The 27,960-nt window shown below is 41.6% G+C and overlaps 1 protein-coding gene across 2 annotated transcripts in view; it reads left to right on the plus strand.

The window, feature by feature from the left end:
* Window positions 1-6,700: 6,700 nt before the first annotated feature.
* Mcur1 (mitochondrial calcium uniporter regulator 1) overlaps window positions 6,701-27,960 on the plus strand; it is a 28,930-nt gene continuing 7,670 nt past the window's right edge. For both annotated transcript variants that reach the window (XM_070024536.1, XM_070024537.1), the window contains exons 1-6: window positions 6,701-7,091; window positions 18,933-19,052; window positions 22,963-23,066; window positions 24,560-24,661; window positions 25,448-25,489; window positions 26,814-26,885. In XM_070024536.1, coding sequence (XP_069880637.1) covers window positions 6,713-7,091; window positions 18,933-19,052; window positions 22,963-23,066; window positions 24,560-24,661; window positions 25,448-25,489; window positions 26,814-26,885 — 819 coding nt within the window. In that variant the 5' untranslated portion in view covers window positions 6,701-6,712. The remainder of the gene's footprint in view (window positions 7,092-18,932; window positions 19,053-22,962; window positions 23,067-24,559; window positions 24,662-25,447; window positions 25,490-26,813; window positions 26,886-27,960) is intronic.

Here is a 27,960-nt window from a genome sequence, read left to right on the forward strand (position 1 = left end):
GGTCTCCTTACTTGATCTGTCTTCATCTCTGTTTGTCTTCTTATAAAGATACTTAGTCACTAGATTAAGGTTAGCTCAATTCCTTTCTGGTCTCACTTTAATTATATCTGCAACTCCCCTATTTCCAAATGAAGCCATCTGAGATTCTGGGAAGACATGAATATTGGAAAGATGCTGTTCAGCTGAGATAAAGGGGAAAAACAGATGAATTACATTTCCTGACACAGGAATAGCAGCTAGGTCTATGCCAGAGATGGCAACACAGGTGTGATGTTTTTTTAGTCTGAAATAGCTTCCCACAACCTGGGAATTCTACATGATTTCAAACAGAATCAAGTTTGGGCCCAAATCCACAGCATCTGGTTCCCTTTAATTCACTTGCTCAGAACCTGCTCCTCCCAGCCTGTATAGTCAGCCAGTATGTTAAAAAAAAATGTAGTTGATCGCCATTTTCATAAATAGTCACTATTTCAAGTGCTAAAGAGAGTAAGGAGAAGGACATAGCCCCTGACCTCGTGGAATTTTTGTACTATGAGAAAGAGTAATTTAATTGATTGGATATATATATATATATATATATATATATATATATATATATATATGAGATCAATTTCACTTCTTTCAGTGTGGGAAGTTCTTCAAAGCACCCTCAGTGTCAGTAATTCACCAAGAGTACTTCCAGATCTCTGTATATAGACACACTTACAACCATGCTTTATTAGAACAAAAGGATTCCAAGCATAAAGCACATGAGAGAAGCCTGGGGAAAATGAGTCACTAGATTCAAGGATTTTCTCTCATTAGAACCACACTTGGGGATGGGAGCTCAATTGTAGAGCAAGGATCCAATCCCCAGCACTACAAATAACAACAACAAGTTGCATGGAATTTGCTTGTTTTCCCCAGCAATGAATTGTGACCACTCAAACTACAACAAAATCTTGGGACAGATGATATAGCTTAGATCAATATCCATTTCCCTACTTTTGTCTTGCTTCTACTGAAGCAGAGAAGCTAAATGCTTGACTTTCTAGTGTTCCTTTTAGCTGAGACTATAAAACATACCTGGAGCCAGTGACAGTTGTTTAGAAGGCCCTAGGAGGCTACCCTCCTTGGTATAAAAAGTCTTTGGCCCTTTGTCTTTCTGTTTTGTTCCAACCTGGAATATAGTTGTGAGGATTAGGGGTACACTAATCATCTTATGACCATGAGTCCAAGTTGGAGGATGAAAACCACACACTGAGCAAGACAAAAAGGCAGAAATGGCAGGGGGCAGGAGATTTAGGACATTTTTGAGCACAGAAACAGCCCAGAATTGTCAACTTCCAGTTTTGTTATATCAGATTAAACTGCTGGTTTTTTGAGCTCTCATTGATCAAGTTTGTTGTTATTTGCAATCAAAAGCATGTCTAAGAAACACATTACCTTAATGAAGGTACACATCTCTTGTTACCTAAGACTCCTTGAATTTGACATTGATTATAATATTAATAAGCAAAGTCGGTGCTACTTATTGAACACAGACTAGAGGCCAAGCACAGGAGCACCATTTCACAATTTCATGAGCTCATATGAAGTCTCATCTAGGAGGAACAATTCAGTGTGGGGGAGATGGAGAACACAAGGTGGTGTGCCATGTTCTCCAAGCAGGTGCCCACTTCCAGGCTTAACCACTATTGTTCCACAGATGAAGCCAGCCACATGATCTTCATTTTTTTTCTTTTTCTTTTTCTTTTTTTTCTTTTCTTTTTTTTTTGGGGGGGGGGTCCGGTTGTGGGGCCTGAACTCTGGGCCTGGGCACTGTCCCTCAGCTCTTCAGCTCAAGGCTAGCGCTCTACCACTTGAGCCACAGCGCCACTTCCAGCTTTGTTTTCTTTTTGCTTGTGTGGTGCTGAGGAATCGAACCCAGGGCCTCAGGCATGCAAGGCAAGCGCTCTACCACTGAGCCACCTTCCCAGCCCTCTTCGTTTTTTTTTTGAAAAAAAAAAATTTGTGTGTGAAAATACCATACAGAGGGGTTACAATTACATGAGCAAGGTAATGAGTACATTTCTTATCAAGCATTGTAACCTCCTCCTTTGTTTCCCCTTCCCATCCCTTCCCATTTCCCCATCCCCCCCTTTGTTCCCCCGCCACCTTCCCACCTCTGTGCCAAAGTTGTAAAGTTCCTCTTTGGACCTAAGGTCTTGTACATCCCATTGTTGTAATGGGTCCACCTGTATCCCTATTTAAACAATTTGTTTTTTCCCTTCCCCTCCACAAATTATACCAACATCAAATACAGTGAAAACAAGGATGATCTTCATTTTTGACAGGCAGGTATTTCACACCTAAAGCTCTCTGTTAGCTTGGCTAATAACAAGGTTTATTCCGCCCGTCCACAAACAACATTAACAAAAGGCAAATGTAAAGATGTTCCCAGAAACTTGAGCAGATCTATCTTCTGGAAGTCACCAAAATGACCTTATTTGCCCTTGAAAAGCAAAGCAAGGGCAATAGGGAAATATTTAAGCAAAATGAAATCTCAAGCAATTCTGGCACTGTCAGCGGTGGACACAGGGAATGAGAAGGGAGAGCTGGGAAACACAGAAACCACAGGAGAGCCTCATAAAAGTGAGGCACTCCCTCTACTGGAGAAAGTTTGGATTGCAGGGAGAACCAGGAGTGATCATCTGAATTCCTTTGCTTAGTCTGTATCCTCTAAAACTTCAAAAACTTCTGTTAATCAAAATAGCCTTGTGCTTGCGCATTTTTGGATAAAGAATAAAAAGGATAAGTGTTTTCCATAAGTCCATACTGTTAGCAAAATGACCTCCCTTCCTATAGCTTAATCCTTTCCTTCCCTTGCCCACAGCTTAGCTCCCTCTCCACAGCTCCCTTCCTAGGCAATACTAGGCCAATGTAGTAAAGGCAATAAATAATCAGCCTCCCCCCTTACCTTGGGCAGCTACCACGATATAAGGCAATAAGAGCCCCCTTGGAGTGACCTTCAGGTCTGGGCAGTTGCAGGACCCCTTATCTACTATTTGGATAGCAGCCATAAATCCTAGTCCACCATGATGAAGCCGCTGGCCCACGTGTCCATACCCGGGTCTCAGCCTCCTAGCCTCTTCTAGCTCCTCCTAAACCTCCTAGGTTATAACGGTCACCTCAGACAGTAGCCGGTGCTTCTTCTCACTTCTCCCCTGTGAGCAGGGGTCTTGCCGGACCCCTTTCCCAGCAATAAACCTTTCTTTGTTCTCTGTACCTGGATGTCTGTGTGGTTCTCTGGCAAAGTGTAATAATCTTTTATTTAAGCTTTCATATACTCAAGAAGTAACAGCAAAATGAGCAGAGATCCCAGAGGGAGGAGATGACAATTTCCAGCAGTTAACCCACATGTTTTGTAGATTAGTTCTGTATTTTCCCCAAATACAGTCAGCCTCTGTCACCTAGGATTCCATGCTTAAAGATTCAACCAACCACACAAGCTTATGAAAATTTGAAAACATATCTGCCAAAATATTTGCAACTCTGAACCCACTTCAGTAATAACAAGTTATTCAGGATAAAAGAGTATACCTCGTACTCATTACCTTGCCCATGTAATTGTAACCCCTCTGCATGGTATTTTCACAATAAAATTTTTTAAAAGATTCAACCAACCTCATATGGAAAATATTTTGGGGAAAGAAAATTATACCTGTATTGAATATGTTCAGACCTTTTTTTTCTTGCCATTAACCTCCAAAGATTAGAATATAAACATTTACATAGCTCTTATGCATCCTAGGTAAAATAAATCTTCTGTGAATGATTTAAAGTTTTTGAGAGGATTATGTAAGTTACATGAAAATATTATGCCATTTTATATATGAGGTTTGAACATTCATGGATATTGGTATTGAAACCCAAGCTTTAGGACTTAGTGTTGCCTTCTACATGTCAGGTCTAGCCACCTATCCCTAGAAGACAAATAAAGAGAGGGTAATGGTGAAGGGCAGAAAAAAAGTTTTATTAGCATGGCAAAGTCAGGAAAGGGCACTTTAATTCATCTTCAGGGTCCAGACAGGAGCTTTAGATTTAAATAGACAGAAAACAAGAGGCACAAGAAAGAAGTGTGCATTTCACCAGTCCTGGTGAAAGGATAACCCGATTGATCATTAGAGAGGGTGCCCCCCCCCCCCGCCTTCCCCTCCCGCCCATTGAAGCTGCCATTGCTGCGCCATTACATGAGGAAAGCAATTTTTGTCAGGGTAACAAAGTGTTTGACAGGTGGTCTCTCCGGAGAAACACCTCTTCGATCTCTATCTGTGGGATAGTTTCTTCCATCTCTCCTTATAAACATGTTGGGTATCATCAGTCCTGTCCTTTCTGGATTCCAAGTGACTGCAAAGTGACTTCAGAGAGAATGGCTTAGAGCAAAGACAGATTAAAAAAAAAAATGGAAACAGGGAAGCTAAGCTTTTCTCCTGCTCTTAAGTTATTCTATGAACACCAGTAAAAAGTCAACACTTTTCAGCAAAAGCAGCTTCTAAGTACCTGTTACAGTATCTTCAGGGATAGTCCTTGAGACAATCCTCATGAAGTTCACTGGTTTATTAAAAATTCAATATTCTATACCCACAATGTCCCTAAGAAATATGGCACAGAACTAACTTTAAATTTTCTACTACGTGTATTTTTTTTTTTTTTTTGCCAGTCCTCGGGCTTGAACTCAAGGCTTGAGGACTGTCCCTGAACTTCTTTTGCTCCAGGCTAGCACTCTACCACTTAAGCCACAGCGCCATTTCCAGCTTTTTCTGTATATGTGGTACTAAGGAATCAAACCCAGGACCTCACACATGCTAGGTAAGCACTCTACCACTAAGCCACATCCCCAGCCCCTACTATGTCTACTTTAAGAAATAAAAGAAACACATGAGATTATCTTAATTATGCACTTTATCTAACCAAATATACCCCAATTTTTTTTCATTTTAATTGTGTCCAGTGTATAAAGATACATGAGATTTTTGTTGGAAGGGAATTCAGTTGTGAGAAACAGAGAAGCCACCACTTAAGGGGTCAAATTGTGAATCTTTATTGGAGAGTCTCAAAGACCAGCAGCCCCAAAACAGCTAGCACAAAGCTTATATAGGCAAAACCCACATAAGGTGTGAGGAATTAAACCTAACAAAAGTATTATACATAAGCAAAGAAAACCAAAGGAGATCACTTAAACCTAAATGTGTTAAGTAACCATCTAGGGAAACAATCAGGGGAAATCAAGGGCTAATTATCTAGGGGAAACAGAGCCAGTCTCCTTACTTCAATTTTCCTTTTTTTACAGTGTTTTAGAAATCCATCCAACTAATCTCAGTTTTGACTACACCGACATATTTGAAGAGTTCAGTAGCACTAAGACCTACTCTAAGGTTTTTAAAAAATCTGTTCAACTTTGTGTGGCAATATGGCTAAAATGCAGTACTATAAATCTGATATCTGGCTTTTTTTTTTGCAATTTTAGTCATAAAACTTTTTCTTCAGCAAGTAGAGCATGCACTTAGCACATGCTTCCATCCCCATCACCAAAAAAAGAAAGAAAGAAAGAAAGAAAGAAAGAAAGAAAGAAAGAAAGAAAGAAAGAAAGGAAGGAAGGAAGAAAGGAAGAAAGAAAGGAAGGAAGGAAGGAAGAAAGAAAGGAAGGAAGGAGAGAGAGAAGAAGAAAAAAAGTTACTATTTTTTAGCAATTCTTTTTGCTATTATTTTCTTCTGTTAGGTTCATGTCTGGAAAAGCTTGTGCTTGATTCTACCTCATTTTTCTTCATCTCTGCCATTTAAGTACAAAACTCCACTGCTAAGGTTGCTAGTAAGAGATGATGGATGAATGAATGGCTTGGAAATGACAATAAAAGTGATCAAGGACTACAGAGGTATAAAATACCTTTTCTTTTTTTTATGGGTGGTGGGGCTTGAACTCTGGTCCTGGGTGTTTTTCATGAGCACTCTACCACTTGAGCCGCAGAGCCACTTCCGGCTTTCTTGTGGTTAATTGTAGATAAGAGTCTCACGGACCTGCCCTGGCTGGCTTTGAACGGTGATCCTCAGATCTCAGCCTCCTGCTAGCTAGGATTACAGGTGTGAGCCGCCGACATAAAATATCTTTGTCATACCGGTTGGTCTCATTTGATATTCGTGCCCAGGGTTTTAAATTCTCCGATTTGGCCTCCTCATGTCTAGGGTAGTCTAATCTGGTAACAAAAGCTCTGAAAGTTGAGCTATTAAAACGCTGCTTCCAAAACAAGGCGTAACAGAGCCACATTTTTGCGGGCCTTGGGGTTGGTGTAGTTAATCAGTAAAACCCGGGCAGTCTAGTGACCAGGGGCTTTTCACCAGGACTCGGAAGGGCACCGGGATCGTTAGTATTTCTAAGGACAGCAGCGTAATGAATATGAAAATCGTGGCAGGACAGAGCTCAATCCAGTTCCCCAGTGCCAAGGGTTGCGCGCAGCGACAGCTCTGCTCCGCGATCGGGGGCGTGGCCAAGTCGTGGGTGGGGGCCTCTTGGGGGCGTGGCTAACGTGAGACTGAGCGCCACGCCCCGCCCGGCCTGCGGGAGGGGGAGGGGGGAGCGCCCAGCAGGAAGGGGCGGGTCCACGCTCCCGCCCACGCGCGCTCCCGCCATCCATTCCCGGCCTGGGCCGCGCGCGGGCGCCGTGAGCGCGCGCCCGGGCCTGTGACCGGCTCGGGAATGGACTACGGCTCGGTCACGGGCGAGAGGCCGAAGCTCCTGCTAGGCCGCCGTCGGCTTCAGTTCTTCCTGCCTGCCGGCTGCTGCGGAAGTCCGGGCGCCCGCGGAGCGGCGGTGCGCCGTGGCCTCTCCGCACTCCCCGGCGGGCTGGGGGCGCTGCGGCCCCGCGCCCGGGCGGCCCGCGGCGGTGCGTCACGCGCCTCCCCGCTGCTGCTGCTCCTCCTCGTGCCGCGCCCGCGGCCCGGTGCCGCCGTGGCCCCGGCTGGGCGCGGCGGCGGCGCGTGGAGATGCCCGCCGACTCCGCCGGGCGCGGCCGGCGCCCTTCACCCGGGCCTGGGCCCGCCGGGCCCGGCGGCCGTCCGCGCTGGCTCCCGGAGAGGTGAGGGCCGGGGGCGGCTGCGAGGGCGCGGGGCGGGGCGGGGGCGGGGCCTGGGGCCCCGGGGGGCGTGTCTTCCGAGAGTCTCCGGCCTGCGCCCCGAGGGCGGTCATCCGAGGTCACCTGCGCTCGCTGGCCGTCTCTGGGGCTGGGACGTTGGTCCCCGCGGAGCGCGGCGAGTCTCCGGGGGTTGACAGCACCTACCTGTCTCACGGGCGCGCCGCTGGGGAGAAAGGGTGTCCGCCTGGACCGGGGGGGGGGGGGCTGCGCCCCTAAGCGTTGTGTTCTAACCGTGTGAATGCATACTTTTCCTGATTCATTCGTGGGGCACGAGGGCGTCTTCCTGCCTGGCACTTTCTAGATCAGTCAAGGAAGTTCTGTAACCTCTGGATCGTCCAGTGTGTTCGTGTTCGTGTTCGTGCGACTTGACGTATGCATTTGTACTTTCTGCAGATGTACTTTTACACGTACACTGGCTGATTAATGTTACAGGCACACATACAGGGGGTAAATACAGTGGGTCTGCAGTTGTGAATTTTAATGGGATAGGATGGGCAGAATCCATTTCTTTGGTTAAACACTTGAAGTGAGAGAGATTTTCGCCCTACATCAGATTAGAAAAGCAAACAGGCTCAAATTTGTTCCAACTATTTTGTGTGTGTGTGTGTGTGTGTGTGTGTGTGTGTGAGGGACGGTTGCCTGTACTGGAACTTGAACTCAGGGTCAGGACATTCTCCCTTTACTTTTTGCCCAAGGCTAGCACTTTATCACTGTAGCCATAAGTCCACTTTTTATTTTTTTTGCTGGTTAATTAAAAAGAGTGATATAGACTTTTTTGGTGGGGCTAGCTTTTGAAAGGCCATCATCTGATCTCAGCCTCCACAGTAGCTGGGAATACCTTGCTCCAAGCAATATGCTGATGAAAACATTATTTGGAAACTGGAGGTGTGGTTTCAGTGATAGAGTACCAGCTGTGAGACACAAAAGACTAGATAGAGCTCAAAACTGAGAGTTCAAGCTCCAGTACTACCACACACATAAAAAAGTGTGTGTGTGTGTGTGTGTGTGTGTGTGAATCTTGTTTGGGCTAATCAGCAAGCTTGACACAAGTATCACTTTGAGTAATTGATGCATGCCCATTCAGAGTGATCAGTAACCGAATTTTCCTTTTCCTGTTTTTCTCAACAGAACTGCTCCATTTTGGTTGCATCTAAAATTTAATAATACCGTTTAGTCCAGAGATTAATTTACTCCATATTTTGCCTGTCACTGGACTTTTGACAAGCTAATAACTTTCATTTTATTTCCTCATAATTTGAAATTGTGAGATCAAAGAAGAGTTTCACATTTGTCAACAAGCATGTCTTGTCTTAGCATGGAAGATTTCATTCTTTAGTTCTAAGATTAGTATAGACATTGGAAAGGTGGCTCATGCCTGTATTCCTAGCTACTCAGGAGGCTGAGTTCTAACGATCATAGTTCAAAGCCAGCCTACACAGGAAAGTCCAGAAAGTCTCTAACCACTACAAAACTGGAAATGAAGCTGTGGCTCAAAGTGGTAGAGTGTTATCCTTGAGCTGAAAAGCTCAGGGACAGTGTCCAGGCCCTGAGTTCAAGCTGTACAATTAACAACAACAAAAAAGAAGACACTGGAAGGAAGCCGGGGTGCCCTTGAGCCATCAGCCAATTAACCTTTTATTCCTTTGTTTTCAGCCTAGCACTGAGTATATACTTGATATACTTGGTTTCTTCATCAGTAAAGGCTGACATTGGGCCTCTTCTGTAATTTTAGGTTTTTAATACCCTTTGATATGTTGGATTTGCTCCTGGAGAATTAGATTACTTTCTCACATAACTCCATTTACTTGCTTCCAGATTGTCTGTGGGAATTCAGAGTACTACTGTGTCCTCCAGTATTGTTCTTTGATAGAAGGCAAAATGACATTCCCTTCACATAGCACGAGTAGAGTGCCAGGTGGGAAGTGACCAGCCCTTTTCCCTACTTTTCCAGAAGCTGTGTTTCTTTAAAATAAGCTTGCTATTTATTTTTGGTTCTTGTTGGTTTGGGAAAAGAAAAAAAAAATAAACCATAGTGTCAAAACCAGCTTTTAGGTCTTGTTTAGAAAGTAATTATATGATAATTTTTGTTTTGTTTTATGAATGTGACTAGACGTGAGTAGGTTTTTGTTGTTGTTGTTTTTGGTTGGTTGTGGGGCTTGAACTCTGGGCCTGGGCACTGTCCCTCTGCTCTTCAGCTCAAGGCAAGTGCTGTACTGCTTGAGCCACAGCACCATTTCCAGTTTTCTAGTGGTTTATTGGACTTTTCTGCCCAGGCTAGCTTTGAACTGCTATCCTCGGATCTCAGCCTCCTGAGTAGCTAGGATTACAGGCGAGTCACCGGCACCAGCAAGTAGGTTGTTTTAAATCATTTGAATGGAATGACCCTTGACATCATGAGGCAAGAATGATCCATAGGGCAGTTCCACAGAGTTCTATTATGGATGAAATGGCCTTAGACAGCCACTTGGAAAGTACTTTCAGTTATTTGCACTCAGGTTTCTAGAGCTCCATCTGTTCTGTGCTGGGCAGGCTTTCTTACTTGTAGACTTTCTTGTAACTTTAAGGGATAGAGATAAATAATAAAGAAAGAGGTGGGCCTAGTGGTAGAGTGCTTGCCTAGCATGAATGAAACTCTGGGTTTGATTTCTCAGTACCATACAGACAGAAAAAGCATGAAGTGGCACTGTGGCTCAAGTGGTAGAGTACTGGCCTTGAGCAAAAGAAGCTCAGGGACAGTGCCCAGGTCCTGAGTTCAAGCCCCAGGACTGGCAAAAAGAAAGAAGGAAGGGAGGGAGGAAGGATCAGTAAGCAGCCTATTTATGTGAAAAGAGAAGACTTGAGGTGAAGAGGAAAAGGAGTCAACCTCAAAATGTCTTTCTAGATAGTCCCATAATCCAAGACTTAGAAATCATTACAGTTTATTTACAATTCTTAAAGTATTTCTGCATTACTGCATAACATTCTGTCTGCTAGATGATAAAGATTAGATTTAAAAAAATGAGGGGCTGGGGGTTTAGCTCAGCAGAAGAGCGCCTGCCTGGCGAGCTCAAGGCCCTGAGTTCAGTGGGTCCTCAGCTCTGGGGAAAAAAAAAAAAAAAAAGATAAAAAATGAGTAATAGCCAACTGGAGGTGTGGCTTGCCAGTCAGGAACAACAACAACAACAACAAAAAGGCCTAGAGACTGGAAGTTCTGAATTCAAGCCTGTCACAAAAAAATTATTTTTTAAATGATGTATGACTAGCTGCTTCTGGGCATCTTGGACTCATAGATGATACAAACACAGAAATAAAGTAATGAGTGAGTATTGTGTTAAAGCTACCTGTACTGAGCTGAGAACACAGCAGAGAGCAATAAAAGCTGCTCCCTTCCCTGGGTGGAGGAAGTCGAACCATAACCAATGACATCATGCCAGACTAGAACATAATGTGTCTCTAGTCAACTACCCACATAAATTGACTAGCAATGCTAAAATGTAAGTTAGGGAAGGAGAGTAAACCCATGCTTAACCCATCCAAGGGTAACTAAAAAACTCAAGGATGCAAGTGGGCTACATCAGGAAGGGCTTGGTGTACCTAGGAAAGGACTTTAGGCTATTATACAGGCCAGTGGTTGTTTGAAGATAAGGGCCTATTTTTAACTATCAAATACTGGTCATTGCAGTTTTATATTTTGTCAGCAAATGGAATGGAGGGAAATAGCATTGTACCTCTTGCCCTTACCTTGTTGCTGACCATGACCACAATTGCTCTCCTCTTCCCAAATTGGTAATGGTTTGGCTCTGACTACTACCTTAGGCCACTGAGAAGCATCAAATCTGAAGTGTCTTACTGGGTCACATGTGTGCTAACAGGTTTTGAAAAAAGAATTGGAGGGGGAAGGATTGAGTGGTAGTTGATTAGCAGAATTGTCTTTCTAGTCATCAGGAGGCCTTACTGAAGACACTTTTGGTTTTTGAATTAATAGATCTCTCTTCTCTCTCCAGTCTTCTATGTTGGTGTTTTGCATAGTTTTTTTTGTGCCAACCATGAAGCTTAAACTCAGGGCCTGGGTGCTGTCCCTCACCTCTCATGCTTAAGGCTAGCACACTACTAAGATCCATTTCCAGATTTTGGTGGTGCTTTTCTGGCCCAGGATGGCTTCAAACCATGAGCCTCAGATCTCAGCCTCCTGAGTAGCTAGGATTATAGGATTGGCACCCGGCAACAAGATAAGCATATGTAAAAAAATTTTAATGTTATTATTAAGGTATTGTACAGAGGGGTTACCATGTTATAAGTCAGTACATTTCTTTTTGGACAGTGTCATCCCTTTCATAGCTTTTCCCCAGTTCCCCCTCCCCACCCACAAGTTGCTTAGTTCATTCCTTACATAGTATCTACTGAGTACCATGACTTCATTTGTTCACCCTTCCTTCCTCCATTTCTGCCTCCACCTTTTGCCCCCCAACAAAAGACTAAAGAAAATAAAAAACAAAAAAAAATACAAAACAAACAACAACAACCAAAAACATACTTCCATTTCCTGGAGATGGGTTTTTAATAGGTAAATTTTGTTGTTGTTTTGGGTTGGTTTTAATTTTGTTAAGTAGTTATACAAAGAGGTTACATTTTCACAAGTCAGTTGTGAATTCAATACATTTTGATCAGTGTTACCCCTTCCATCATTTGCCCCCGTTTTCCCCCTCACTCTCAAATTCGATTTTTACATACATTGAATATACTCACTACATTTGCTCACTCTTTCTCTTTCCATTTGTGTCCTCCACCCATACCCTCTTCCTCCAAACATGTTTCCACTTTCTGATACTTAATTTAGGCTGTGTGTGTGCCAGTTTTGGGGCGTGAACTCAAGACCTGGGTGCTGTCCCTGAGCTTTTTTGCTCAAGGCTAGTGCCCTACCACTTGAGCCACAGCTCCATTTCTGGCTTTTTGGTGGTTAATTGGAGATAAGAGTCTTACAGACTTTTCTGTCCTACCTGGCTTCAAACTAGGATCCACAGCTTCCTGAGAAGTTGGGATTTCAGGTATGAACCATCCATACCCAACCCTGATTCCTGCTGTTCATTTTGTTAAACAGTTCATTAGTTGTTCAGAGGCGTTAAACCATTGGGATTCCTCCCTGACGTATACCATTCTTTAGTTCATGTATATATTCATAAAACCCTATATATGTTATCATGTATGTTTATATTTTAGATCTAGCTTCTACATATTAGCTGGTAAATATCTCCCAAACTGTAAGCTGTCTTTTTAGCTTAGTAACTATGTCCTTTGCCATGCAGAAACTTTTTGGTTTGATACAGTCTCTCTCCAGACTGTTGGGTCTGTCTCCAATTTGCTGAGCCTCTGGAACTCTACACAAAAAGTTCCTGTCTAGGGCTGGGAAGGTGGCTCATGGTAGAGTGCTTGCCTTGCATGCATGAGGCCCTGGGTTCGATTCCTCAGCACCACATAAGCAAAAAGAAAAAAGCTGGAAGTGGCGCTGTGGTCAAGTGATAGAGCGCTAGCCTTGAGATGAAGAGCTGAGGGACAGTGCCCAGGCCCCAGAGTTCAGGCCCCACGACCGGACCCAAAACAAAACAAAACAAAACAAAAAACGTAAAAAAAAAAACAAAAGTTCCTGTCTATGCCAATAAACTCTAATGTTTTTCCTACTCCTTCTTACAGTAGTTTCAAGTCTGATGTTGAGGTCTTAGATCCATTTTGAGTTGATATTAGAGCAAGGTAATTTGTCCAATTTGTCTTCTACAGTCATCCAGTTTTCCCCAAACCACTAGTTGAAGAGATTTTTTTTCCAACAGATATTTTTGGGTCCCTTGTCAAATATCAGATGACTGTATGTATATGGGTTCATTTCTAGATTTTTAAATCTATTCCATTGGTCTTTAGGCCGTGTGCGTGTGCATGCATGCATGTATGTGTGCACACGTGCAGATGCGCCAGTCCTGGGGTTTGAACTTAGGGCCTGGGAACTGTTCCTGAGCTTTTGTATTCAACCACTTTGAGCCACATATCCACTTCTAGCTTTTTTGATGGTTAATTGGATAAGAGTCTCAGGGACTTTATTTTCCCTGACTGGCTTCAAACAGTGATCCTCTCAGCCTCCTAAGTAGGATGACAGATGTGAGCCACTGGCACCTGTTCAGACCTGTTTTTATGCCAATACCAACTGTTTTTGTTGTTATAGCTCTGTAGTAAAGTTGGAAGTCTGAAATTGTGATATCAGTACTGTTGCTTTTTTTGGTCCAGATTTGTTTTGGCTATTTTGTGGTTCATATCAATTTTTGGATTGTTTTCTCTACCTTAGTAAAGAATGATATTGAAATTTTGATGGGTATTGCATTGACTTTATAGTTTGCCTTTGATAGTAAGGCCATTTTCACTAAATTAGTCTCCCTATCCATGAACATGGGAGGTCTTTCCACTTCCTGGTATCTTCAATTTCTTTTTTTAGAGCTTTATAATTTTTGCCATAAAAAGTTTTTCACTTGGTTAGGTTTATCCTAGATTTTTTTAAAGGCTATTATAAACAATAGGTAGGATTTTAATATCCTTTGATATATTGATTTTTTTCCAGAAAAATTACAAATTACACTCTAGCAAAGCTGGATTTATTTGCTTCCTGATTATCAGTGATCTGGTAATCTATCAAGATCTACAAGGTTTTGTAGAAGATAGGTAAGAGAGAGAAGATTGATCTGAGAGTGGCACCAGGCTATGAAAAAAACAGAAAAGTAAAGATATATATCTAGCAAGATTCTCATATACCTAAGTTTATTAAATTTAAATGAAAGTTCTTGCTGCCTGTCAGTGTCTCACACCTGTAATCCTAGCAACTCAAGAGGATAAGAGCTGAGGATTGTAATTCAAAGCCAGCCTGGACAGGGAGGTCCAGGAAACTTTTATCTGCAATTAACTACCAAAAACCAAAAACAACAACCATGGCTTAAGTGGTAGAGGGCTAGCCTTGAGGATAAAAGTTCAACGATAGCACTCAGGCCCTGAGTTTAAGCTCTAGGACAGGCACATATATATGACAAACAGGCATGAAAATTCTTTTAGACTGTCTGTCTTTAGTGTTTTTTTTTTCTTCTTAGTGTTAAAGTACCTTTTCACTTTTTTTTTTAGTAAAAAGCTATTAATGTTCTCTTTCTTTCTTTTTTCCTTCTTTCTTTCTTCCTTCCTTCCTTCCTTTCTTTCTTTTGTTGCCAGTCCTGGGACTTGAATTCAGGGCCTGGGTACTGTCCCTGAGTTTCTTTTGCTCAAGGCTAGCGCTCTACCACTTGAGCCACAGAGCCATTTCCAGCCTTTTTTGTTTATGTGGTACTGAGGATTCAAATCCAGGGCTTCATGCATGCTAGGCAAGCGCTCTATCACTAAGCACATTCGTAGTTCTTAATGTCCTGTCTTGATGAAATGATTAGCAACCCAAATATTGTTCCACTTTAAAAAAATTATTTTAGCAATTCCTGAAATCCAGGAAACCAATGCAATAAACTATATTACCTCCCTTAAATGAATACCTTGGAACAAGAAGTTTATAGAATTGTCTGAATCTGTTGTTAAATTTATGGTAAAGATTGTTAGAGTATGTTTCTCCAAAAGATAGGCTTTTACAAAGATTATACAGTTAAACTGTAGAGAAGTATCTTTTGTGAATGTAGGTACAAAAACCCAAGAGATCATAACTAAAATTAGAAATGAAGCTGTGGCTTAAATAGTAAAGCTAGTCTTGATCAAAAAAGCTCAGGTACAGCTCCCTGGTCTTGAGTTCAAGCCCTAGGATTGGCATGTGCGCACACACACACACACCCAACTAGCAAACTTAATCAGTTAACATAAAACTAACATAAAACAAAGTGTTACAGCTGGGCACCGGTGGCTCACACCTGTAATCCTAGCTAAACTCAGGAAGCTGAGATTTGAGGATTGTGATTCAAAGCCAGTCCAGGCAGGAAAGTCCATAAAACTCCTATCTCCAATAAACCACCAGAAAACTGGAAGTGGAGCTGTGGCTCAAGTGGTAGAGCACTCACCTTGAGCTGAAGAATTGAGGGACAGCGCCCAGGCCCAGAGTTCAAGCCCCACTACCAACAACAACAACAAAAAAGTATTATGTACAATGATCAAGTGGGTATGCCAGGAATGTTGAGTTCATTTAACATCTGGAAGTCACTGTAATATACCATCTTAATAGGCTAAACAGCATAGGCTTGCATAGTTATCTCAACCAACAAGGAATGTTTGTCACAATTCAACTCCTTTCAAGATTAATTAAAAATAACCATGTATAGTGGCTCATACCTGGAATCCTAGTGGAAGACAAATTCAAGAACAGAAGGAGGAAGACCCTATCCAAAATAGGAATACCAGGGAATTTAACCTGATGAAGAACCACCTACAAAAATCCTTACAGGGGCTGGGAAAGTGGCCCAGTGGTAGAGTGCTTGCCTTGCATGCATGAGGCCCTGGATTCAATTCCTCAGCACCACATAAGCAGAAAAAGCCGGGAGTGGTGCTGTGGTTCAAGTGATAGAGTGCAAGCCTTGAGCTGAAGAGCTCAAGGACAGCGCCCAGGCCCAGAAACAAAACAACCAAACAAAATCCTTACAGCTAATATATAATGAAAAGAACTTTCCTTCCTTTCAAGAATAAGAAAAGATTGGGGGCTGGGAAGGTGGCTCAGTGGTAGAGAACTATCACTGTTCTCAGATACCAAGACTTTGAGTATAGAAAATGCTAAGGGAGGGCTGGGAAGTTGGCTCAGTGGTAGAGCGCTTGCCTTGCATGCCTGAGGCCCTGGGTTCGATTCCCAGCACCACATAAGCAAAAAGAAAAAAGCCGGAAGTGGCGCTGTGGCTCAAGTGGTAGAGTGCTAGCCTTGAGCTGAAGAGCTGAGGGACAGCGCCCAGGCCCAGAGTTCAGGCCCCACGACCGGACCAAAAAAAAAAAAAAAGAAAATGCTAAGGGATTATTTTACAACTAAGAAGTTCAGCAAGTCACAAAATCAGTATACAAAATCAGTTACATATTTATATATTAACCATACACAATCCAAAAATGAAAGAAAATAATCCTATTTGTAGTAAAATAAAAAATAGAATATTTAGCAATAAATTTAACAAAAGAGCATAAAAGATACATTCATAAAAATGCAATACATTGTTGCTTTGTACCTAAATCAATAGAAAGACCAGGTCTATTTCCCTGATTAATTAGTATTGTTTAGATGGCAAGACCATCACCATTCCAAAATAGATGTGCAACTTTAACACAGTCCATTTCAAAGTTTCAACAGACTTCTTTGCAGAAATTGACAGCACAAGGAAACTATCATATAAAAGAACAATCATGAAAAAGGACAAAGTGTAAAATTCACTTTCTGATGTTAAAATTTAAAGCTGCAAGTAATGAAGAAAGTGTACCACTGGCATAGGGCAGACATTGAGATCTGTGGAATCCAGTAGAGAGCCCAGAGAGATACATCATACAATCCCCAGATTTCTGGCCAGAATGACCAGTCTGTGCAGTAGAGAATGGTTCAGGGACAACTGGACATACACTGGCAGAGTAATGAAGCTACATCATACCTTATGCAAAAATTCACTCAAAATGGATCAAAGACCTGAGTGCATTTTGGATTTGACAGTAGATTCTTACATAATATCAAAAGCCCAAACAACAAAAGGAAAAACAGATAACATGTCTCATCAAAACTAGCATGTAGCTAGGTGCTGGTGGCTCACACTTGTGATCCTAGCTACTCAGGAGGCTGAGATCTGAGGATCTCAGTTCAAAGCCAACCCAAGCAGGAACGTCTGTGAGACTCTTATCTCCAATTAACCACGAGAAAACCGGAAGTGGCACTGTGACTCAAGTGGTAGAGCACTAGCCTTGAGCTGAAGAGTGCAGAGACAAGCACCCAGGCTCAGAGTTCAAGACCCATGACTGACAAAACAAAACAAAACAAAAAAAACTAGCATGCTTCAAAAGACATTATAAGTTAAAAAAAAAATAGCCCACTGAATGGGAAAAGGTATTTACAAATCATCTGTTAAGAAACTTGGGCTGGGAAGGTGGCTCAGTGATAGAGCACTTCCCTTGCATGCATGAGGCCCTGGATTCAATTCCGGAAGTGGCGCTGTGGCTCAAGTGGTAAAGTGCTTGCCTTGAGCTGAAGAGCTGAGGGACAGCGCCCAAGTCCAGAGTTCAGGCCCCAGGACCGGACCAAAAAAGAAAGAAAGAAAGAAAGAAACTTGTGGCTGGAGTATGTATAGACTCTTTCAGTTCAGTACTAAAAATGATTAGAAAACCTAATTAAAATAGGCAGAAGACTTGAGTAGACATTTTTCCAGAAAAGATCTAAAAGTATTAAATAAGAACATGACAAGATGTCCAACATCTTTAGCAGTCTGAGAATTGCAAATCAAAACCACAATGAAACACCGTACATAGGATGATTAAAATTAAAAAAACAAAATAGCAAGTTTTAGTGAGGATGTGGAAACTAAAGGATATTGCTTCTGCTACTGGAATTTTGGGGAATGCCTGGCAATTCCTGTAACAGTTGAGCATGGTCCGTCCCCATGTAATCTAGCAGTTCCTCACTTAGATATATACTCGAGAACTGAAACATCCATGCAACTCTCACAGTAGCCAAGACCTGAAAACAGCCCATGTAAAAGAACAAAATTTGTCTTAACCATAAAGTAGCAACAAAAAAAACTGGCATTTTCTACAACATGGCTGATCATTAACAATATATGAAGTGAATAAAAGTTGTATATTGTGTGATTCCAGTTGTATATTGTGTGTAAGCAGACAATAGAGACAGAAATGGATGAGTTATATAATGCAGTAATACGGAGAATGATGACTGAAATAGTTTCATTTTGGGTGAAGAAAGTATTCCAAAGTTGATTATGGTGTTGATTGCACAACTGTGGAAGTATACTGAAAACAACTGAATGTTACACTTGAAATTAGTGACTTGTAGAGAGAGTGAATTATATTTCAATTAGTAGGTTACTTAAAGTTTGAAATGAATTCTAGGAAATGGACAAAAGGGTTTTTTTCTTTCTTTTTTTCCTTTTTCTTTTTAAGGTTATTCAAAGGCCGGGCACAGTGGCTCACGCCAACAGTCCAACTATCCAGGAAGCAGAAATCAGAAAGATTGTGATTCAGGGCCAACCAGAGCAAAAAGTTAGAACAGTCCCAGCTACTAAGGAGGCTATAGGTAGGAGGGTTGTGGTTGATGCAAGCCTTGGGCAGAAACTCAAAAAAGGGCCAGGAGCATGGTTCATGTAGTAGAGACCTTGACTAGCAAGCACGAGGTCCTGAGTTCAAACTCCCATACCACCAAGGATGGATAGATGGATGGATGGATGAATACATACATACATACATACATACATACATACATACATACATACATACATACATACTAGCTAGGCTTTCAGGATATTAAAGAATATCCCAGGGTGCTTTTTTTTTTTTTTTTTAATTTTGTCAGTCGTGGGGCTTGAACTCCAGGCCTGGGCACTGTCCCTCAGCACTTCAGCTCAAGGCTAATGCTCTACCACTTGAGCCACAGCACCACTTCCCGTTTTTTGAGTGGTTTATTGGCAAGAAGAGTCTCATAGACTTTCCTGCTGGGGCTGGCTTTGAGCTGTGATCCTCAGATCTCAGCCTCCTGAGTAGCTAGGATTACAAGCATGAGTCACCAGCACCCGCCTGGCTAAGTTGCTTTTCTTTAGCACTAAGTCTGTTTTCTTTCCTTTCCAGAGCTAAGCCTATCTGCTGGGTGCCTGCAGCTGGAACACAAGAGGAGAGATTTCACCTCTGCTGGGAATAGGAAGCTCTACTTTGATACTCATGCTTTAGTGTGCCTTCTGGAAGAAAATGGTAATCCTCTCTCCCCTGGGGGCCCTGGAGTATTTCCTTTACTTCCTACTTGTTCTACTCATTTACTTCCTCTTGTTTCTCTTTGACTTTCAGATCTACAGGCAGAGTTTTGATCAGTGTCTTTCGTGTGTGTATGTGTGTGTGTGTGTGTGTGTGTGTGTGCGCGCGCGCCCGTGTGCGCACGTGTGCACTGGGGCTTGAACTCAGTGTGTGTGTATGTGTGTGTGTGTATGTGTGTGTGTGTGTGTGTGTATGTGTGTGTGTGTGTGTGTGTGTGTGTGTCTGTGTGCACGCGCCCGTGTGCACACGTGTGCACTGGGGCTTGAACTCAGGGCCTGGGCCCTTCCCTAAACTTTTTTTGCTCAAAGCTAATGCTCTACCTCTTGAGCTCTACTTCTACCTGTTCCATGGTTAACTGGAGATAGAGTCTCACAGCTTATGCTGGCTTAGTACCTTAATTCTCAGGTCTCAACCTCCTAAATTAGCTAGGACTACGGCCTGAGCTACCAGCATCTCGCTTGATCAGTGTCTTTTTTAAAGTCTTCATTTTTGCTTAAGGACATTTTTGCTTCATCAATACAATGAAGACTTTCACATATTTTTCTCTTTGTCAAAGTAAACTGAATTTTTATAATAGTGCTTTAGAAGTAGAGTGTCAGATTGGGTGGGGGGGTTGGGTGGAGGATGGGAAGGGAAAACAAAGGAGGAGGCTACAATACTTGATAAGAAATGTACTCATTATCTTGCCCATGTAATTGTAACCCCTCTGTACAGTATTTTCACAATAAAAATTAAAAAAAAGAAGTAGAGTGTCAGATAAAAATTTGGACACAAGTCAGCAAAACTCAAGAATGATTCCTATGATAACAGCATCTGAAACACAAAAATGACAGCTCCATCACTGGGCATCCTGTGTGCTTTTCAAGCTTTTATGAGATGATGTTGCTCAGTAGCCATTATATCACAGAGGTCGTTACCCCTCTCTGTGCTAACAGGATCGTCTACTGCTACTGCAATACTGCAAGTGCATCTGGAATGGAGGGGGCTTGTCATACTGAAAGTCGGACACATTTATTCTTTGAATTCTCATTCTCAGCACATTCTTAAGATCAGAATTTCAAATGAACCTAGGTTATGCCTTTGAAGCATAAATATATCTGTTTTCATTCAACTGACTAGTTGTTTACCCAGTTGTACATGTTTGAATTTGAACAGCTATCTTTACTCTCAGCAGACTTGCTTTTCACCATTAAAACAGGGCACTCCGATGAGTCACTGCCAGGCTTCAGTTCCAGCCACTTCTTCCCTTCTTCTGGGTGCTTAGCTGCAGAAGCCCTTTCTCCACTCTTGGCTCCTATTTGTTCTTCTATATTGTGGTCCTACTGTGAGAATCCCAAATCCTTTTAATTAATTAAATGAATCAATGTACATAGTATACTATCAAGTGCTATATAGTAATTTAGATAGCTTTTCTTGCCAAACTTGGAACGTTAGGCCTTTATCACCCCCTTTTTTTCTAGGCTAGCACTCTCCCACTTGAGCCATAGTGCCAGTTTTGTTGGTTTTTGTTGTTGTTTTAAGTAGTTTATTGGAGATAAAAAATCTCACAGGAACTTTTCTGCCCAGGCTGGCTTTGATCCTCAATCCTCAGATCTCAGCTTTCTGAGAAGCAAGGATTACAGGCATAAGCCACCAGTACCCAGCTCATCAAACTTCTTTCAGTGCAAATGTAAGGGAACATTAAAATGATAAGGGACATGTGAAACTACTGATAGGCAGAGATTTTCCTACTTTTCCTTAATTTCAAACCTTTACCCAGGGTATTTGTATCTCAAGACATGAGCACACGACCCTCAACATTGTTCACAGTGCTCAGGGGCCTGCTTCACCCACGCTGGATGAAGGGTGGGTATCTGATGACTGGATAGCATGAAGCCTGGGAAGATTGTTCAAGGAATAGTCCATCCTTTGTTTATCCAGAGCTTGGTCTCCTGATTGACCAAACTTCCTGTTAGGTCTTCCCTTTAGATCTCACCAATTCTAATATATCTTTTTCTCTCATTCCTGCAAAAGATTCCTTTGTGGCCTGATGCAGATTTTCAGGCTGGATTTTCGCTTTTCTTTACCTCTTCTCCCACAGGTGGTCAGAAACTCTGTGGCTTTGGAGTTTGTTCTATCTTCACTATTAGTTCTTTATCCCTTTCTCTTTTTTTTTTCTTTTTCTCGTAATTTATGAACTTAAAAAGTTTAAAAATTTGCTATTCTTAAAAATAGTTAGCTATGTGCTAGTGGCTCATGCCTGTAACCCTAGCTATTCAGGAGGCTGAGATCTGAGCATCACAGTTCAGAGACTGAGTTCAAGCCCAGGACTAGCACCAAAAAAAAGTTTGAAGGCATGTTAATTTTTTTAAAAATTAAGGCTACAAAGAAAACAAATCTCAGAACCAACACTCTATAGCCAAACCATGATGATATTTTTCTTTGGTCAGTTGTGGGGCTTGAACTTGGGGCCTAGGCACTGTCCCTCAGCTCTTCAGCTCAAGGCAAGCAGTGTTAGTCATCGGCGCCTGGTACATGATGATATTTTGGTGGACCCATTTCTGGGTGTTTTCTCTAGTAGCTCAGAGCAAGCCTTCTGAGAAGTTAAAGACTGGAATAAGATGGTGGAAAAGGGCCTATTCTTTTCATCTGTGAGTTTGCTTTTTTTGTAATCATAGTACCATGTTTAATCTCAGTTGTACTGATTACAACTTTGTTCAGATACACTAAAAATGAAAGTCCTTATTTAATAGAAAAAAATGACTGGTGTTGATGTTTAAGCAGTGACAGTGCTGGGTGAACTGCTGAGTATTCAGTTCATCTGTTGTTGAGTCTGAGCCTCTTGTCACTGTCATCTATTAAGAAGCAAAGGCTAATTTCTTCTCTTCTCAATTTTGGGTCCCCTAGAATGTAACTGGAGAGAAGAGACAAAAATGTAAAACTGACTTTTCATTTGACACTAAACTGAAGACAGATTTTCATTCTAATCTTCAGAGTCAATGATCCAATTTATGTGAAAAATGAAATAATTGAGCCTATTTAGTACATTTTTATCTGCTACCTAGCATACATTTTAAAATTAAAGAAACAAGCCAGGTATCAGTAGCTTATGCCTATAATCCTAGCTACTCAGGAAGCTGAGATCTGGTCATCAGAGTTTGAAGCCAGCCCATGCAGGAAAGTCCATGAGACTCTTCAGTTAATCACCAAAAAGCTAGAAGAGGAGCTGTGGCTCAAGTGGTAGAGTGCTAGTCTCGAGCAGAAAATCTCAGGATAGCACCTAGGCACTGAGTTTAAGCCTCAAGAATGGAAAATAAAACATTTTAATTAAGTTTTCTGGTATAGAAAATTGAGACAATAAAGACAAAAAAAGAAAAAAAGAAAAGAAGGGCTAAGATCTAGTTCAATGTTACAGCACTTGCCTGGTATATACAAGTCCTGAGTTCAATCCCTACACTGCCAAAAGATTTAAAAATCAAAAAAGAAAATGAAAATGACTGTCTTTAAGTTGCTAAACTAATGATGGTATCTGTAATCTTAAATCTTCTTCTCCTTTAACATTGAATTGCAGGCCGTTCCTCTGGTAACAGCCATTCTCTGGTTAGCTGTCACAAATAGTTTCTGACAGCTGGGAAGGAGGTTTAGAGATGGTCAGTCAGCTAGGCCACCCCTTTTTATGTGAGAAACACTCAGATGTCACTGAAAGACAGACAAACCCCAGTCTGTAACACAGTCTCCTTATCTTCCTGCCACACCTTGTCTTCCTTTCGCTTTTGAATCCAGACCTCCAGACCTTCATAGGAATGTACACTTTTTCCTGACAACTGCAGTTCTTGTAAATCTAATTGGTTTTATTTGTGTGCTTGCTCAGGGTTTACTACTCAACAAGCAGAAATCATTGTGTCTGCATTGGTCAAGATCATGGATGCCAACATGGATATCATCTACAAAGATATGGTCACCAAAATGCAGCAGGTCAGCTTTGAAATCTGAAAGCAGTGTATTAGTTGTAATAACTGTCAGTGTAATTAGCTGAATAATATTCTGTTGAATATAGGGAGCCTGGCATGGTGGTTCATACCTGTAATTATAGAGATGGGAGTATCATAGTTGGAGACAAGCTCAGGTCAAAAAAAAAAAAAGTAGCTAGCAAGAACTCCCATCTCAAAGAACAACGTAGGTGTTACTCACTTCTGTAATCCCAGGTAAGCAGGAAACAGGAAGTTCATGGTCCAAGACTGACTCCAGGAAAAAATGAAAAACCTTACCTGAAGAGCAAAAAGAGCTTGAGGTATGGCTCAAGGGGTAGAATGCTTGCTTCTCAAGTATAAGGCCCTGGGTTCAAACTCTAGATACCACCAAAAAAGAAAAAAGAAACATATAAGTAAATTAATGTAGTTGAGAGGAAAAATAATTATAGTATATAGTAAATTAATATAGTTGAGAGGAAAAATAGTTATAATAATATAATAATTCAGGGGCTAGGAAGGTGGCTCAGTGGTAGAGCGCTTGCCTTGCATGCATGAGGCCCTGGGTTCGATTCCTCAGCACCACATAAGCAAAAAGAAAAAAGCCGGAAGTAGCGTTGTGTCTCAAGTGGTAGAACATTAGCCTTGAGCTGAAGAGCTGAGGGACAGCGCCCAGGCTCAGAGTTCAAGCCCCACGACCGGACCCCCCCAAAAAAATAATAATATTAGAATATTCAGAGCTTTTTTGTCAACTATTGTAGGTAAAACTCACTGTGCTTAACTGTAGGAAAGCAAAGAAAAGGGTGACATTGTCCAAAAGAGAAATGTATGCATTACCTGCATTGTGAAATGGTATCTTCTCTGTATAATGTCTTAATAATAACAAAAATATATTTTTTAAAAACTCATTGTGGGGGCTGGGAAGGTGGCTCAAGTGGTAGAGCGCTAGCCTTGAGCTGAAGAGTTGAGGGACAGCACCCAGGCAGAGTTCAGGCTCCATGACTGACAAAAAAGAAAAGAAAAAGAAAAAACTCATTGTGCTTGATAGTTTACTATGCTTGAAAAGCAATTATTCAGTTAAGAGTACTTTAATTAAGACAGATGTAGCAAGAAGTGTGGTGTTACAGTGTCGTGTTCTTGAATCCACAGACTAACTTCTGAGTGCTCTATATAGTTTTTTGTTTTTTTTCTTGTCGGTCATGGGGCTTGAACTCTGGGCCTGGGCGTTGCCCCTCAGCTCTTCAACTCAAGGCGAGCGCTCTACCACTTGAGCTACAGCGCCACTTCCAGACTAACTTCTCAACTGTAGTTCACTTGGTATTGCTATTGCTGTGTGTGTCCTGCTGTGGGTATTTTACTTGTCTTCTCATATTGGAATGGAGGTGACCCTTCTGAGGCCCCTTGTCTACCTTCTTCTAGCTTTTTAGTAAGATGATGGCAGATGGAACGACAGCAGATGGGTTTGAGCTGAACTAGAATATGTTTTTGTTCTTTTCCTAGGAAATTACTCTTCAGCAAATAATGTCCAAGATTGCCAATGTGAAAAAGGATATGATTATTTTGGAAAAGAGTGAGTTTTCAGCCCTCAGAGCAGAAAATGAGGTAAAACTACAGAGCACTCAAAAGATTGCTTTAAAGACATTGAGCTCCATGTACATAGAAGCACACAAGTAAATGTCCCCATGGAGAATTTTTGTGTACACTGCTGATCAGGTCAGGACACATGAGTGCTAGCCCCCAGAGGTCTACTTGGGTGTTTTCTAGTCCCACCTCCCAAAGGAAGCCACCATTGACTAGTTTGGCCTCTTCTGGAGTTTTACTAATGGAAGTGAATGGTGTGCCTTGTAGCAAGAGATCCTCCTTTTTCATTGTCTGGTGTAACACTCCTGTGCTGCAGCCTTCCCCTGGGATGTGTGTTGCAGTTGTTCCCAGTTTCAGCTTGTTATAGAAAGGTGGTGCTACAAAATATCCCTTTCTGTCTTTTTAAGTACTCTCCTTGCATCTCATTCTTGTCTTCAGCCTTATTTAGAGTCCCAAAGGGAACTGTTTATTGGATGTTGAACTCTCAAAGTCACCTTTGAAATCAGCCAGTTAAGGACAGTGTTAGTTGAAAGAAAAACTCAAGGGTGAAAGAAAGCAGGTTCACTGAAGGGGCAGTGTTAATCACTTTAGGTAATCTTCAAGATGGAATTAAAACTAATCTTATGGTCTTCCTGTGCATTGTACAGCTATCATTAGCGTTGTGTTCTGAATATAGTCAGGTTAGTGGTAAGGGAAGAAGGTAAAATCTTGTGCATAAGTTAATATTGTAATATTTGCTTATTGCCAAGTTTTCTATTTTTTCCTCTTTCTAAATATATGTTTAATTTCTTTTTAATGTATTTTCAGAAAATAAAACTTGAGCTACATCAGCTAAAACAACAAGTAATGGTAAGATTCTCCTTCTTGTTTGCAAGTTTGTTTGTAATTACAAAAACTAATAAAATAGTGTCAAAAATGCATGTCCTTAAAAACCCAATTCTATGTGGAATGATTGTGTAATATGCCTCAAAAGCACACATTGGAACACAGCCAATAAGTAAATGACCAATGTCTATGCAAATGCATTAAGAAAATAGTGTTCTGGGAGGAGTGATGTCCTTCCCCCCCCCCCTTCCTCCCTAGGGTCTTACTGTGTAGAGCAAGCTGGCCTCAAACTCATGATCCTTTTGCCTCAGTCTCCCAAATGTTGGGATTACGGGTGTGCACCAGTAGGCCTGGCTAAATTATTTTTAAATTAATATTGTTCGAAAGTAGCCAAATAGAGACTTACTGTAGAGGATTGTATATAGTTTTTCCATATTTACCAGGCCAGCAGTTTTGTTTTCTTTTGTTCTTTGGTGCCAGTACTGGGACTTAATCTCAGGGCCTGAGTATTGTCCCTGAGCTTCTTTTGCTCAAGGATAGCTCTCTACCACTTGAGCCGGAGCTTCACTTCCAGCTTTTTTGGTAGTTAATTGGAGATAAGAGTCTCACAGGCTTTCCCACTGAGGCTGTCTTCAAACCTTGATCCTCAGATTTTAGCCTCCCTGTAACTAGGTTTACAGGTGTGAGACACCCGCACCTGGCTTGACTTTTTTTTTTTTTAAGTAGAAAGGACATTGATGTTATAAATACATTGATGAGCTTGAAGTAAATAATTTTATTTAAACCAGAAGTTAATATTTGAGCCCATCTTTGCTTTCCAGGTGGTCTTAGGAACTGCTTTATTCATAAATTCCTCAAGGAAGATTATATGGGAGAATCTTGAGGTTGATAGCAATAATTCTCTGTCTAGTCCAGACTGAGCACCAAAGGGGAGGCCCAGAGACAGAGTTGGCTTCAGTTGTACTTTATCCCCAGCCCCCTGACATCAGGCCCCAGCCCTATTTCCTTCCCTGGACTGGCTCCCTTAGAGAGAGGCAGCAAGGGGTCCTAGGCTTCTTGGATTTCTTTTCTTTTCTTTTCTTTTCTTTTTTTTTTTTTTGCCAGTCCTGAGGCTTGAACTCAGGGCCTGGGCACTATCCCTGAGCTTCTTTTTGCTCAAGGCTAGCACTCTACCACTTGAGCCACAACACCACTTCCAGCTTTTTCTGTTTATGTGGCACTGAGGAATCAAACCCAGGGCTTCACGCTTGTTAGGCAAGCACTCCACCAACAAGCCAGCCACATTCCTAACCCCTTGGATTTCTTACTCAGGATTTCTCTTTGTCTTTGTCATTTGCCCTCTGACCAGGATGAAGTGATCAAAGTGCGCACAGATACCAAGTTAGATTTCAACCTAGAAAAAAGCAGAGTGAAAGAATTGGTAAGTGCCTTTATTAGCAGTAGATTATGAATTGATTTCTTCTCAGGATGGAATGGTTAGTTATAAATACTATTAGTTACCATTTAATTGATATTAGACACAATTTAAAAGTCTTAATTCTGTTTTGGATTAGGGTTTGAATTTGATCCTTCAAATGTAACATTAAAATTAAATTTTTGTTTAATTCAAGAAGACTCTTTCTTGTTCTTGGTATAATAAGAAATAGGCCATTTGGAGCAGTTTTCCTCAGTACCAGCTGGATACACCAGTGGGAAATGCTTGTACCTGTTCATTGTTGTGTCATTTCTCATAATTTGCCTTAGTCAAAGTGTGCCAAATGATCATGAAGATAAAGCTGAAGCTCAGCCAAGTATGTAATTGTATTGGGACCTGCTGTGGACTTGAAAAGTTACATTTAGCATCATTATGCAAAATAATTATTACTGTCCATGTTACCCCTCTTTGTAGTCTGATGGTACTTTTCAGTCATGAAGATTAACCAGGTAGCATTTTAAACACTTAGTGACAATCAGCACATGTCTAGTATATAGAAGAGAAATCCTTCGCTTTCTCCACAGGAAAACTTGTGTTTATATGATTTGTGAAGATAATTATGTGCCTGTAACTAACAAAACTGGGAAGAAATACATCTAGGAGACTGGGAAGTAGAGGAAGTACATGTAGAGTAAAGCCAGGATGTTCTGTGATTTGCCAGCCTACCTGGGAACGTGCTCATGTAATCCCGCATGTAGATTGCTCTGTAGGACACATTGTACAGCTTTGGGGGTGGGAGGGGGCGGTAACAGGTAATGAGGAGGACAACTTCTCATTTTCCTGGACAATAAATAATATAAATTTATTTTAAATTAGTTCCAGCAAGCACAAGGATCTAATGTGGTCTCACCATCATTCCGGGGGGGAGGGGCGGGGAGAGAGAATAGTAATATCACATAGAAATTGCTTTGGGAGCTAAATCCACAGAGGTGTTACTTTAAAAACCATAGAAAGTGTCAAGATGTAGTCCTTGTGGAAAGTTGGTATTCCTGTGTAGAGTACTTAAAGGTGTGTGAACATG

This window comes from Dipodomys merriami, unplaced genomic scaffold (genome assembly GCF_024711535.1).
Source record: "Dipodomys merriami isolate MVZ:Mamm:240054 unplaced genomic scaffold, mDipMer1.0.p SCAF_16, whole genome shotgun sequence".
In the NCBI taxonomy this organism is placed as follows: Eukaryota; Metazoa; Chordata; class Mammalia; order Rodentia; family Heteromyidae; genus Dipodomys; species Dipodomys merriami.